The sequence below is a fragment of the Macaca fascicularis genome, chromosome 16, assembly GCF_037993035.2.
Source record: "Macaca fascicularis isolate 582-1 chromosome 16, T2T-MFA8v1.1".
NCBI lineage: Eukaryota > Metazoa > Chordata > Mammalia > Primates > Cercopithecidae > Macaca > Macaca fascicularis.
In genome coordinates, this window is record NC_088390.1 from 17,235,482 (window position 1) to 17,249,073 (window position 13,592).

Sequence of the window (13,592 nt, forward strand, 5' to 3'; positions counted from 1 at the left end):
TTCTCACAGCAGGCTGGTTAGTCCAAGATTAAAGTGCTAGTACTTTGGGTGTCTGGTGAGGGCCCCCTTGCTGGTCCTCACATGTTAGAAGGGGCAAGGCAGCTCTCTGAGGCCTCTTCTATGAAGGCACTGAACCTGTACATGAGGGCTCCACTCTCATGACCTAATCACCTCCTAAAGGCCCCACCTCCTGATACCATCACCTCAGGGGTTAGGATTTCAACACATGAGTTGTGGGGAGACACATATATTGAAACCATAGCATTTAGTTTGCATCTGAAAACTCTTTCCTTCACGTAGCGTCTGGACACTCCATTTTAGCCTCTTAGGAGCAAAAAGCAGATGGTGGGTAAGGCCTCAGGGCTGGCCCAGACTTGGGTGCTGTGAACTTGTTCTTGCGTTCACCGTAAGGAGCTACAGATGATGCTGGACCTGTCTCGAGGGCGTGCTCTCTTTCCACACTCTGTTCTGTCTCGCCTTATTCGAGTCTTGAATGTCTAGGAATGACAGACTCCACATCTACTACTGTGGTCTCACTGTTAATGCCTGACCCACTGTTACGGGGCACTATCTGAAGATTCCAGGCCCCTGACATTGTATAGTTAGTTGGTCCTGGTGTTCCCTATAGCTGGGCAGCCAGGACATGTGACCCATCCTGAGCTGTGTGCTCCTGCACCTGCACAGACACCACTTTCTCCTTCTCCAGGAGCCTGGGCCTGCCAAGGTGGCTGTCACCAGCAGCAGCAGCAGCAGCAGCAGCAACAGCAGCAGCAGCAGCAGCATCCCCAGTGCTGAGAAAGTCCCCACCACCAAGTCCACACTCTGGCAGGAAGAAATGAGGGCTAAGGACCAGCCAGATGGCAGCAGCCTGAGTCCAGCTCAGAGTCCCAGCCAGAGCCAGCCTACTGCTGCCAGCTCCCTGCGGGAACCTGGGCTGGAGAGCAAAGAAGGTGAGCAGGGGCCAGGCTGGCCTGTATGCACTGGAACGGCCCTTCCTCCCATCAGAGCTGGCCCTGGGGATTCAGCCAAGGCCTGTAGCGCCCAGTCACAAGCCCTGGACCTCCATTCCCTTTGTCCATCAGCCCTGTGGGGAGCATCTAGCCCGGTATGGACTGAGATTCCTGGGCTCCAGTCTTGGCCTTGCCCCTTCTAGCTCTTAAATTCCATCTTTAAAGGAGGAAGACAGCTCCTGTTCTCTCAGCCCCAGTTGCTTGTCAGGAGAATCAAAAACGTTTTGCAGCAGGGTCTGTGGATGGGAAGGCCTCTGTCACTGCACCATCGTGTTTCTGTGTGCATCCTGCCCCAGGAAGCAGCAGTCAGTTTCATCCCTCACCATCCGCATTCTGCCTGGGCCCCTGGCAGAAGGAGGGGAAGGGGTGCTGGGGAGGCAGCAGTTGGCATCCTCGTGCCCTATCTTTTAGCACTTTGGAATTGCCTGAGCTTCCATCTTTGCCTCTCTTGTTCCCAGGCTCTAGAGGGCTTTGTAAGACACAGGCTGGGTTTTCCCATCTGTATTTTGTCTAGATTGTTAAAAGTAAGTGAGCAGCTGGGGCCAGCCCAGCTCACTCTGGCTGCATGTTTTACATGCACTCTGGGTAGAAGGTGTCTCAGTCTTCCTCTCAGGCCTATCCATGTCAAAAATCTGTTCACTCTGTCTCCCTTCTGTAGAAGTCCCCTGCCCCTTCCCACCCCCAGAATACACTAAAAGACTGAAGGGGCTGGGCATGGTGGCTCACGCCTGTAATCCCAGCACTTTGGGAGGCTGAGGCAGGTGGACCACCTGAGGTCAGGAGTTTGAGACCAGCCTGGCCAACATATTGAAATCCCATCTCTGCTAAAAATACAAAAATTAGCCAGGCGTGGTGGTGCATGCTTGTAGTCTTAGCTACTTGGGAGGCTAAGGCAGGAGAATCACTTGAGCCCAGGAGGCAGAGGTTACAGTGAGCTGAGATCGCACCACTGCACTCCAGTCTGGCGACAGAGCGAGATTCCGTCTCAAAAAAAAAAAAAGACTAAAGGGCTTGTTGACTGTCAGCTTCCCCCTTGATGTTGGTGAGAAGCAGTTGGTGGTGGTTGTCTTGTGTCCTGAGGTACAGTTTTGCTCTTCCAACCAAGCCCCCAGACCAGAAGTACAGGGCCTGCCTGCCAGTCTGGCTGAGAGGCAGCCAGCTGCAGGGGAGAGATGGATGAGAGAAAAAAGCATTCACGGAATATTGCATTCCCATCCATGGTTCTTTCCATCTGACTGTGCCTTTGAGTGGGCTGTGCTGGACGTTAGAGATGGAAAGTAGAGAAGGCCCCTGCTTGGATCCTACATGGACTTTTAAAAAAAGTCCTCAAAGCAAAGCTGCCAGCAGGCTGAGTGCGTCCCGTCCCTCCCACTGTCTTCCAGAGGAGAGCGCCATGAGTAGTGACCGCATGGACTGTGGCCGCAAAGTCCGGGTGGAGAGCGGCTACTTCTCCCTGGAGAAGACCAAACAGGACTTGAAGGCCGAGGAGCAACAGCTGCCCCCGCCGCTCTCCCCTCCCAGCCCCAGCACCCCCAACCACAGGTACAGTTGCCCCGAGTCGCCCTCCCGGGAGCTCGGTGGTCCTCTTCCTTCCCCAGGTCCTCGACTCCCCCACCGAATGGTCTGCAGCATCTCCCTCGGCTCCCTGGATGTGGCCAGCCAGCCACCTGCCTACGTGGACTCTGGCAGCACTAGGGGGCGGGGGACAGAGACACTGGGGAGCACCTTTGCCTTTAAAGCCAGCAGGCAGTATGCCACCCTGGCCGACGTCCCTAAGGCCATCAGGATCAGCCACCGAGAAGCCTTCCAGGTGGAGAGAAGGCGGCTGGAGCGTAGAACTCGGGCCCGGAGCCCTGGCAGGGAGGAGGTGGCCCGTCTGTTTGGCAACGAGCGGAGGTAAGGAGCAGGTTAGAGGGCTGAACACCCAGGCCCACACACCATGCACTTCCACCCACGCATATACACTCACGCTGTTTCTCTCACATACAGTCCCCAAGCCTCCCTTGTGAGGGGAGCGTGCTTTCTGTTCAGAGCATAGGGGGATTTTCCCTCTGGGCCCAGAACTCAGCTCTTGTAGCCAAATGCAGAATTTCTGACCATCAGAGGTCGAGGCCAAGAATAGCAGTTTTCACATCAGTGCCTCCTAGGACTGGGGCCTTAAGGTTCCCTGGTGGGTTCTCAGCTGCCTGGTTCTTGTAGGGCTGGATCTTATCCTCCTGGACCATTTCTGTTCTCTGAAGTGGCATGGAGGCAGGGAGACCCTAAAGCTACATGTGGTGACAGAGGCGCTCCTCACCCTGTCAGTCCCAGGGTGGGCAAAGGGTATTGAGAGAGGTTCAGAGACAGACAGTTGTGCCCAGGAAGATGGGGGCAGCACTGGTTCATCTCTCAAGGACATGCTCCCTGGGGAGCTTCCTGCTCACCCAGGAAGCCTGAGGCAACCTGTGAAGCAGCCGAGCACCCAACAGCATTGCTTTTGCCCTCCAGGGGAGCATTGCTTTTTGCCCTGTAAGACTTTGATTGGCTGGAGAGAGACAGAGTTTGGACATCTGGACCTAGGGCAGGGACCAAGGGGCACAGGTGCAGAACTTGACTGCTGCCTAAGAAGAGGCGGGCCCATGCCCTGCCCTGCCCTTCTCCAGAGTTTCCTGGAGAACTAGAGAAAGAACTGGATGCCATCTGAGGCCTCGAAGCCCAGATCCAGACCCAAGTGCCCAAGCACACCTTCAATCAGGCTTGCACCGCTGCGTCTATAAACTCAGGCTTTGCCTTGACACCAGGGTTCCTCAGCCTGGTTTATGGATAGACTTCTGGAGGTCCATGATGACCTGCCCCCTCAATAAAACATTTTCACAGTATTCTTCCCAGAAGAGGATTAAGGTTAGGCACTCTTCTGGGAAGAAAACCCGTAGTTTTCATTAGGTTCCCAAGGTTCACTGTCCAGAAAAGAGGTTCAAACCATAGTTCTGGAAGTCTTCTCAGAGTGTCCTCCCTTCCCCAACCACAACCTCGAGCTCAGTTAGAGACACTACTGGAAGGGACAGGTGAAGGCAGCCATGAGCTCCCGTGTCTTGAAGGGCAGGTGGAGGGAAGTGTTTTTTACCTTCTGCCCCCTTTGCTTCCAAACACCCACCATTGCTGACAGCCCACCCACTCTTCCAAACATCCCAGATGAAAAGGACCTGTGAGCCTGCAGGTTAGTCTCCAGGATAAGGAAGTGTCTCCCAGAGATGCTGCTCTTGAGAGGAAAATGACATGTTGACTTCCTAGCGAAAGGAAGGGCAGCCAAGTGGTTCCCAGCCCCTGCCCAGTGCCCTGGGGTGCTCTGCTAAGCACTTGGCTGCCTTAACATTTCATAGTAGCCTGATGAGGACCTGTTACTACCACCCCGGTTATAGACGTGAACACTGAGGCTCGGGAGTAAGTGTCTTCTCACAGTGGATAGCTGGTGCAGATCCCAGTGGGGCCTCAGCTGGGAAGTCCCTGTTCCCATCCTGTGACCCAGGACTGATGCCAAGGGTGCTCTTTTAAGCAATTAAGAAAATATATAAGTAAAGGGTTTTGCTAGAGAGAGGAGGAGGCCAGTGGGTAGGCAGGGGAGGCTTCATGCTGGCTGGCAAGCAGGCTGTGTGTCGTGGTGGCTCCAGAGCAGGATCGGCCACGTCCTGGTTTAGCGCCAGACCACAGAATTAGCATTCAGCACACCTGCTTGGCTTGGCTTCTTCTCAGAGAGACTCCTTTTGAGCTCGTTCTTGTCTCCTGTCGCCTGGGACAGGTGCAGTCTCGGGGGCTTTGTACTCTGCATGCACTGCCACACGGATGGGTTTTCACCTGGTGCTGGCACCACCCTCCGCCAGTTCTGCATACTAATACTGCAGCATCCCTTTCTCCTGACCCTGGTGACATCTGATTGGCTGCTGTCGCTTTCCGAGGCCTGCTCACTAGATCCCTAGTAGCCCACCCTGTGCTTGGTTGGATTCCTGTCCCCTAGTTGATTAGAGCAGAATCTCCAAATTGGCAAGAGATTGGCCACACCTTCCTGGAATGGCAGCCACAACAGGTGTTCCCAGGAGCCAGACTGCTGGGACTATGGGGTTGGTTTTTTGACAAGCCACAGTCATCTAGGCAGGCCTATCTGAACCTGACTGGCTCTGGGCTTCGATGTGTCTATTCCTCTGACGTCCAGAGTGTTTCTTGGATAGCCACCTCTGGCTGTTGAGTGGGGGAAGCTGTGGTCCTGGTTGGCCTGCTGGTGACTGGCAGCAAGGCCAGCTCCCCATGCAGCCCTAACCCCTCTACCCTCAGCACAGCACATAGTGTCCTGGGAACCCTGGAGCTGCAGGGTGCAGGCCCCGTTTTCTCTGCTGACCAGTAAGGTGCTTGCTGTCCCACCTCCAGTGCTTCCAGGGCACCAAGTAATAACTTTCCACCTCGCCCAGTAGATCAAGGCAGCCGGTGCCTGAGCCTGTGATCTTACAGGATCTCCCCAGGCCCCCATGCAGTGCAACTGTAGCAAGTGCCTTTCCTCTTCTCCACCATGACTCCTCTGTCTGGATCCCCACAATACCACGGCATGTGATTTGCATGGGGTTCAAGCCCAGCAGCTCCTCACTGCTTTCCTGGGGCTTTCTAGGCCCCAGTGTTGGGCAGAGGAGCCCTCCTCCGGGAAGTGGCGGCACTGAAGCCTGTTGGTGAGCCTTGAATCTCACCAAGATCCCACCACAATGGCTCAAGTGTGGTGGACGCCTGGCCTGCACTTAACCAAGCTTTCCCTGGGTGCCCGGGAACTCCAGCAGCTTCCTTAGCTTCCTGCTCTCACAATGCCGTGGCCTCTCCTGCTCCCCTACCCCAGCGCCTGCCTCTGCTGCCGGTTCTGGCAGGCTGGCACGGCACAGGCTTCTTTCCTGAGGAGGACACTTTGTGTCTAAGCACAGGGAGGAAGGGGAGCTGAGGAAGACACTTTGTGTCTAAGCACAGGGAGGAAGCAGAGCCCGGGGCCCTCAGAGTCCAGCCCTGGGCCCTCCTCTCTGAGGTGAAGACATCTTAGGCGGCTGGTTTTCCCTCGCCCTCCCTGAGAAGCACCTGGCCTCTTGGGGGAGGTGGGGTCTCAGGAATTGATCTAGTTTCCTCTTTTCCTTGTGGAGATAATTAGGCTTCCAGGCTTGGAAGCCCTTCACCCACTTCCTCTGGGTTCTTATCCTTGTCCAGAGCACTAGTGACACCCTCCCCGCCAGGTAACTTAGGTGTCCCTAGGAGAACAGGCCCGGCACCGTGAGCTGAGCCTCAGCGGGCATGTCCCCCACCTCTGACCCCACCAGGGTGACTTCTTGCAGCTGGAGGACAATCATGGTCTCTCTCCCTCTTCAGTGATTATGTTGGGTTTTTGCTTCTTTAATTCTTTGAATAATTTTGGTTCACCATTATTTGATTTGAAAAAGCAGTGCTTTTCCGTGTATTCATTTCCCAGCCTTGTTTTCTTTCAGGTCTTGCCTCTGCGCTCTCCTGCTGTGCCGCTGGGTGGCGCTGCGCCTCCTCCACCCGCTTCGCCCCCATCTCAGCTCCGTCTCCAGCCGTAGACAGCCTGAGGAGGCCGCCAGCCCTCTCATATGAAATCAGCCTGCTTTGTTTTTGTTTTTAATTTGGTCTTTGATTCCTTTTACTGTTGGCAGAAACAATGTTAATTCCTGGGCCTCTTTCTTGCTAAATTTTGGGGTGGGGCCTTCACTGTGATCATGAGGGATGCAATGAGAATGGAGGCCGCCCTCTGAGGTGGTGGTTGCCTTTTGATCATGTCTGTGGCTCAGGAGAGGCTGCTGGGTGCCAAGCTGTGTGAATGCCGAGTGGGTCAACACCACAGAGCCTGCGGGGTCTCCAGCGCGGGGCAGAGGGCAGGGGCAAGCGCAGGCCTGGTGGGAGGGAGGGCCGTGGAGGGGAGCAGGCGGAGCTCGGGTTGGCTGAGCACGTGTCTAGACAACCTCGGTGCTGTGCAAGCCTGAGCGAAATCAGGCCCAGGCAGGCTGGGCATGGGAGGAGTCGGCTCACTGCCACCTCACAACTCACCTCACTGCCACCTCAGGGCCTCGTGTCTTCTCTTGCAGGAGGTCTCAGGTGATTGAAAAGTTTGAGGCCTTGGACATTGAGAAGGCAGAGCACATGGAGACCAATGCAGTGGGACCCTCGCCATCCAGCGACACACGCCAGGGCCGCAGCGAGAAGAGGGCGTTCCCTAGGAAGCGGGTGAGTTCCTGGGGCCAGGCAGCACCTCAGGGGTGGCTCGGGGGCGGGTCAGCATGCACCCCATGCGCCGAGTCCCCTCCACACAGGCCTGGGTTGTGCTCCTGCCAGGCTTCTGCTCTCCGACTGCCTCCTCTGCATAGTGACCTTCTCGAGGGCAGGCCTGTCTCCTGCAGCTTCATATCAGAGCCTTCTCCGTCTCTGCTGAAGGATATTCTCACACATTTTAGATCCCAGATTTAATTAGGATCACTCTTTTCCTCTCTGAGGCAGCCCAGCAACAAGGCTGAATGTCATACCTTCCTAACTCTTTCTTTCAGTACAGCTGCACCCTTCGTTTCTCCACTCAGCCCAAGGTAGACTCGGCTTCTGAAATCCTCCTGGGTACCCGCCTGCTGCTTTTGTAGCCGGCCAAGTCCAAGCTCATCTTCTCCTGGCTTCTCTCTTGTTCACAAGGTGCCTAGTGCCCACTGCCTGGCCCATGGCTTGCCACCTGCTGCCACAGAGCCCAGGGCTCTTCCTTTTGTGGCTCAGAGAAGCTAGGGGATGAGGTGGGGCCAGGAAAGTGACAGTGACTGGGAATCCAAAAGAAAAGGCTGCTCAATCAACGAGGACATCTCAGGACCCGGGTCCTGTCCTGGTCCTGCCGCAGACTTGCTGTGGGGGCTAGGCAGATCACTGCCCCTCGCCAGGAGCAAGGCCCTGGCGGCTCTTGGAGGGGTGGACAGCACCAGCTCGTCCCTCACCTGCCCGTGTTGCCCTGGGCTGCGCTGACTGGCGGCTGCTCTCTGCCACAGGACTTCACCAATGAAGCCCCCCCAGCTCCTCTCCCAGACGCCTCGGCTTCCCCCCTGTCTCCACACCGAAGAGCCAAGTCACTGGACAGGAGGTCCACGGAGCCCTCCGTGACGGTGAGCCCAGGCGCCGTGTCCTCCGGAGGCCGTGCTCCTCTGCTTCTGTCACTCTGAGGCACTGTCTGTTTCTGTCTATGCATCCACGCCAGCTGTCCCTCTGTGCACAGGCCCTCGTGTCCGTGAGCACCCCCACCCACCAACCCACAGGCCGTCGAACGCAAATTCTGTGTTTCTTCCCTTTTCTGGTCCCAGCAGAACCAAGAGCTCCATGGCATCCTGAGCTCTGGGAGGAGGCCCTGCGGAGGAGGCCACCTTGGCCAGGCAGACTCCCGACTCTAGGAGGCAGGGCTGCAGTGGGGACCCTCTGCTCCTCTGGCGTTGGGCATTGCTTTCTGTGGCACTTGGGAGGCAGAGGCTACGTCTTGCTGGAGCTTGTCTCATTCTCTGCGTCATGCCTCAAGTGGAAGAGCAGACCTTGCACCGGGTCCTCCATGGGCCTCAGAGCTGTGACAGCAGAGGTGTGGAAGGAGTGGTCAGGGTACAGGAGCAAAGCCAGCTCAGCATGCTGACCCAGCTCTTCCCCGTTCGGTCTTCAGCCTCCAGGGGAGCCTGGGGCCTGCTCACTGCCTCTTGTCTCCTTGCTGCCTGCCCCAGGGCTTGGGGGCTCCCAACCACAGATTGATGTGTAATATGGAGTGTGAAGAGGAGTAGGGTTTGGGTTTCTCCTTCAGTCTGGGTTTTGCTTCAGGTGTCTCAAACAAAACCCGTTATTTCTCTGTTAACTTATCTGGGAGTTCCTGTCCCCAGCAGAAAGCACCACCAGGGAACCCACCTGCATAGGCCTTGCCATCGGGGTCAGATTGCAGGCTTGACTTCAGTGGCACAACCATGATATGGAAGTTACAAGTTTTTGTTAAAGATCCGCAAGCTAGGCCAAGTGCGGTGGCTCACGCCTGTAATCCCAGTACTTTGGGAGGCCAGGGCGGTCAGATCACAAGGTCAGGAGATCGAGACCATCCTGGCCAACGTGGTGTAACCCTGTCTCTACTAAAAATACAAAAATTAGCTGAGCATGGTGTCGTGCGCCTGTAGTCCCAGCTATTCGAGAGGCTGAGGCAGGAGAATCGCTTGAACCTGGGAGGCGGAGGTTGCAGTGAGCCGAGATCACGCCACTGCACTCCAGCCTGGCAACAGAGCCAGGCTCCATCTCAAAAAAAAAGAAAGATCTTCAAGTTAAGCAGGCTGTCAGAGAGGGGCAAGTGGCAGTCCCACGTCTCAGGTCTTGTGCCACAGTGGCAACTACAAACATGCAGGAGAGGACCTCCCTATTTAAGGGTCACTTGGGGTAGGGTGTCCTAATTTCATAGTGTTGCTTTTGATTGGGTGCCTCAACTGACTCTGGCGGCAAGGACAGTTGCACAGCTTGGCAGGACGTTGGGGTTGAAACAGGGCTCTGTAGAGGGACTTCTTATCTATCTGGGTCAGCCTTAGCCAGACCTAGGCAGCAGCCAACTGTGGTTCCTCCCTCGCTCCGCAGAGACAGGGTTCTGAGCAGAGGCTCCCAGAATGCTTTGTCCTGGTAGCTGTTGTGACAATTCTTGCCTATTCTCACTGTCACTCCTTGGAATAATACAAAAAGACACCAAAGCTGGTTTCTGCTCAGATGGCTGTAGAAAAGACAGCACCTGGGACCAGAGGTGGAGTGACCCATGTCTCTGTGGGGCCAGCCAGGTGGGCTGTAGGTGGCAGTGCTCTCTCAGTCTGTTCTTCAGGGCCCAGGTGTGTCTGGGTGGCACAGGTGGAGGAAGGACAGAGCCCTTTGCCTGGGCGCTGTCCCCCTGTCTGCCATCCTGCTTGTTGTGGGGAATACAGGTCAAGCCTGTTCCTGGTGGAGAAATGGCCTGAGGGTCTCAGCGGGGCTGCAGCTGCTGCTTCCTCAACACCGCACGTCTCTGTTTCCCAGGCTTCCTGTGGCTTCTGCAAGAACTTTTGAATCAATTCTCCTTTCAGCCTTCCCTGCAGATGTTTCCCTTCAAATAAAATGTTCTGTAACTCTTCATCTGGGCTTGTTTTCTGCCCCCCAGATAGGCCCTGTGCAGTGGGCCCTGTATAGACCGGAGCCCACACCGCTCACAGGGCAATGAGACCATACCTTCTCTCCTGCCAGCCTGCCAAGCCCAGCATCTCCTTCCTCAAGGTCGCGCGCACCTACAGAAGGCGGGTTGCAGGCAGCACCCACCAGGGTGAGGGGGCTGCACAGGCTTGTCTGGCAGGTGGAGAAACCCCTTTCCTGGTACCCGCCTCATCTGGACAGAAATAGTGGCCCCATCAGACACTCATGACACTAGAGGAGTTTCCTCTGAGCTGTTCTTTTTTCTCCCTTTCTCAGCCCGACCTGCTGAATTTCAAGAAAGGCTGGCTGACTAAGCAGTATGAGGACGGCCAGGTGAGTGTACAGGGTTGCCATGGCCCCTGAGGGGTCTGGGGCCAGGGTGAGGGTGAGCTGGCCTTGTCCCCAGCCAGTCCGCGAGTGCTGGCTCCATGCCTTCCTCCTCCATGCCCCTTGTCTCACGGACCAGGGCTGTGGCTGAGACTCCCATCTGCTCCTAGAAGTGCAAGCACGCAGCCTTCATTTCTGCAGTCAGAGGTGCTCTGGAGGGGCGCTCGGTAGGCCTGTCTGCTGATGGCAAGGGAATCTTGGCCTCAGGCCCTAGGGATGCCTTGTAACACTGGCCCTACCTGGTAATCTTTCCTAAAAGTTCTTCAGAGGCCTGGCTTCCCCAGGGGCAAAGAAAGTCTCTGGCTGTGAGATTGGCTTGTGTTTCCATGCAAGCCAGCTAAGTAGACAGTAGCCTAGCACTGCAGGACTCTCATGCCCGAGACCCCTCAGCTGCAGTGGCAGTGTTAGCTCTGGAAGGAGCAAACATGGTACATTTCTTGCCATCAGACTCAAGCAGGAAGAGCCATCTGAGGCTGGACCTGCCAGCCCACCTTGACCCTGTGCCATGAGCTGGAAGGCCGGGCCTCCCAAGGAGGCATGAAGTCTGCTGGGTCCTTACCTAAGAGGCCCTGATGCCCAGCCCATCCGTACTCCCTTCCTGCTTCCTGAGCTGCTATCCCAAGACATTCTCTTTCTTTCTCCTCCATATCAAATGCCCTTGGCCTGACATGAAGACTCAAGTTCCCCTCCTTACTGCTCACAGTGAAGACTTGGTCTCTAGCTGGTTAGTTACCCCTGCTGGTTAGGGGGCCACATGGCCTTGGCTTGTGGGTTGCCACCTGCAGGTGGAGATGCCATTTCACAGCCACCTTTCTGTTCTGATGGGCCCAGCCTGTTGTCTGCAGCCTCTGTAGTTATGGAGGACCTCACGGCCTGGCCACCAGCCACACTACTGGTCGTAGAGCCCACAGCCAAGGCCTGCTCAGCTATCTGTGCTGCCTCTTCACTGGAGGGTCGCAGCTTAGTGAGCGTCCTGAGGGAGTGAGCGCATGGCTGCCTGCAGTCCCAGCGGAGTCCTCTATGTGCTGTCAAGGAGGCACCAGCCTGTCCCCTGCTTTCCCTGTGCTCTGGGTGGGTCCCACAGGCTCTGGCTGTGCATCGCCATGGAGTGGCAAGTGTGCTGTTATAGGAGTTGGTAATTGAGTCATTTTTCTTTTCTTCCCCCTTAGTGGAAGAAACACTGGTTTGTCCTGGCCGATCAAAGCCTGAGATACTACAGGGATTCGGTGGCTGAGGAGGTGAGTGTCTGGGCTTTGCCTCTGCTGTGGAGACAACTGGAGGGGGGTCCAGGCGGCATCTGGGGCTAGTAGATCTGCTTCCCCTCGGGCTAATGTCCCCACTTCTAAGGACGACGCCCTTCGGTGGTGTTCCGTTGCCGTAGGTGTATCCATGTTGCCCTCTTGGGTTTCCCAGTCCTGACCTGGTGGGAACGTGAGCACAAGACCAGCCTTTGTCCTTGTGATCATTTTTCTGGCTGTGATGCCGGGCTTCGTCAAGGCCCTGAATTAAGCGCTCAGTGAGTGGATTCAGGCAGCTTTTGTTTTCTCTGTTCTTTGAAGAACACTGAAATTTGAAAACTCAGGATGAAAACTTTTGTTTTTTCCACGAAGAGATTTCATGGTAAATGGAGTTGGAAGAATTGAACTACGTCTTGTGCCCTGCCTTCTGGACAAAGACAGGATATGATAGATGAGCTTTGTTGGGCCCCTTGACAGTCCTGATTCTGTGGTCAAAGACCAACTAGAAGAGGCTTCACCTACAAATAAAAATAACCTCTTCTAAACAGTTTGGCAAGTCTCTTTCGCCTTTTCCCCAGTAGTTCCACTCCAGGAATCCCTCAGATATACTCACACATGCGGAAAAACGTCTGTGTTTCAGGTTAGTCATTCCCACACGTTTGTAATAGCCAGATGATTGGAAAGAGCCTAAATACCCATCATTAAGGGCTAGAGTATGTATTAAATACTCTGAGCCAATCTTTACAGACTGAAGGGGAAAAGGCGGTAGTGATAAGAAGTAGGGGTAGGAGAGTGTGGGCGGTGGGCCTCTGGTGGTGTCCAGTGTTGGGGAAGTAAGGAGCCTGTGTAAGTGTTTGGTTGTGTGTGCATAGAAGAGCACTTCCGAGTGTGATCTGTAGACCTCTGGGGGTCCCTGAGGCCCTTTCAGGAGAGCAGTGATGGTTAAAATAATTTATAATATTAAGATATCATTGACTTTTTTTTTGCATGTGGCCATCTGCACTGATGGTGCAAAAGCAACAGGAGGTAAAGCCACTAGTACTTGGCACAGCCCCAGCTGCAACAACAAGCTGGACCAGTGGTCACTGGATTCTTCACTGCCATACATTTTAAATAAATAATGGTTTTAAAATAAATAAAGGTCCTTGAAGGAGCAACAGAAGTTACTAATTTTATGAAGCCGCAATCTTTAAATGCCCATCTTTTTAATATTCTGTGATTTGAAATGGAAACTAAGCATCACCTGGCTGCATACCAGAGTATGCAGGCTTTCTCGTGGAAAGGACTCGTGATTGTTTGAGTTGCCAGCTGAACTAGCAGCAGCTTTGTGGAGCACCATGTTTACTTGAAAAACAACTAGTAGGCAAAACCGTAGTCATTCATTTTGTGTGTTTGGCATATATTTTCATGAAAATGAACCAAGTTAGCTCATTCCTCTAAGGAAAACAACTGACAGAGTTTGTTGCTGGTGATATAATTTGAGCTTCTAACCAAAAATTAGAACTTGGGAAAGTTTGTATTCACCATCGTGAACTTCCGTTTACTTACACTCTCCTGATGAAATAGGTGGTGGTATTAGCAAAGGCGATATTTTGATCTTGCATAATGAAATGTGTAGACAATTGGAAGCTATGCATAACTTAATATTTTCCATGTGACCAATACCACATGTTACAAAAGCATGCATGGGTTTTAATGTAACACAGAACAGAGAGTTCATTGGCATGAACTCAGATACCACATTGCAGTTAACCTT

The 13,592-nt window shown here is 54.5% G+C and overlaps 1 protein-coding gene across 19 annotated transcripts in view; it reads left to right on the forward strand.

The window, feature by feature from the left end:
* Nucleotides 1-13,592, forward strand: part of MPRIP (myosin phosphatase Rho interacting protein) — a 144,052-nt gene that overhangs the window by 93,431 nt on the left and 37,029 nt on the right. For 7 of the 19 annotated variants that reach the window (XM_005583004.5, XM_005583003.5, XM_045375295.3 and 4 more), the window contains exons 6-11: nucleotides 707-950; nucleotides 2,393-2,552; nucleotides 7,109-7,247; nucleotides 8,042-8,155; nucleotides 10,488-10,544; nucleotides 11,768-11,836. In XM_005583004.5, the coding sequence (XP_005583061.2) occupies nucleotides 707-950; nucleotides 2,393-2,552; nucleotides 7,109-7,247; nucleotides 8,042-8,155; nucleotides 10,488-10,544; nucleotides 11,768-11,836 (783 nt within the window). Of the gene's footprint in view, nucleotides 1-706; nucleotides 951-2,392; nucleotides 2,907-7,108; nucleotides 7,248-8,041; nucleotides 8,156-10,487; nucleotides 10,545-11,767; nucleotides 11,837-13,592 lie in introns of all 19 variants that reach the window. The other 12 variants (XM_045375294.3, XM_074018688.1, XM_074018693.1 and 9 more) reach the window with 3 other exon arrangements.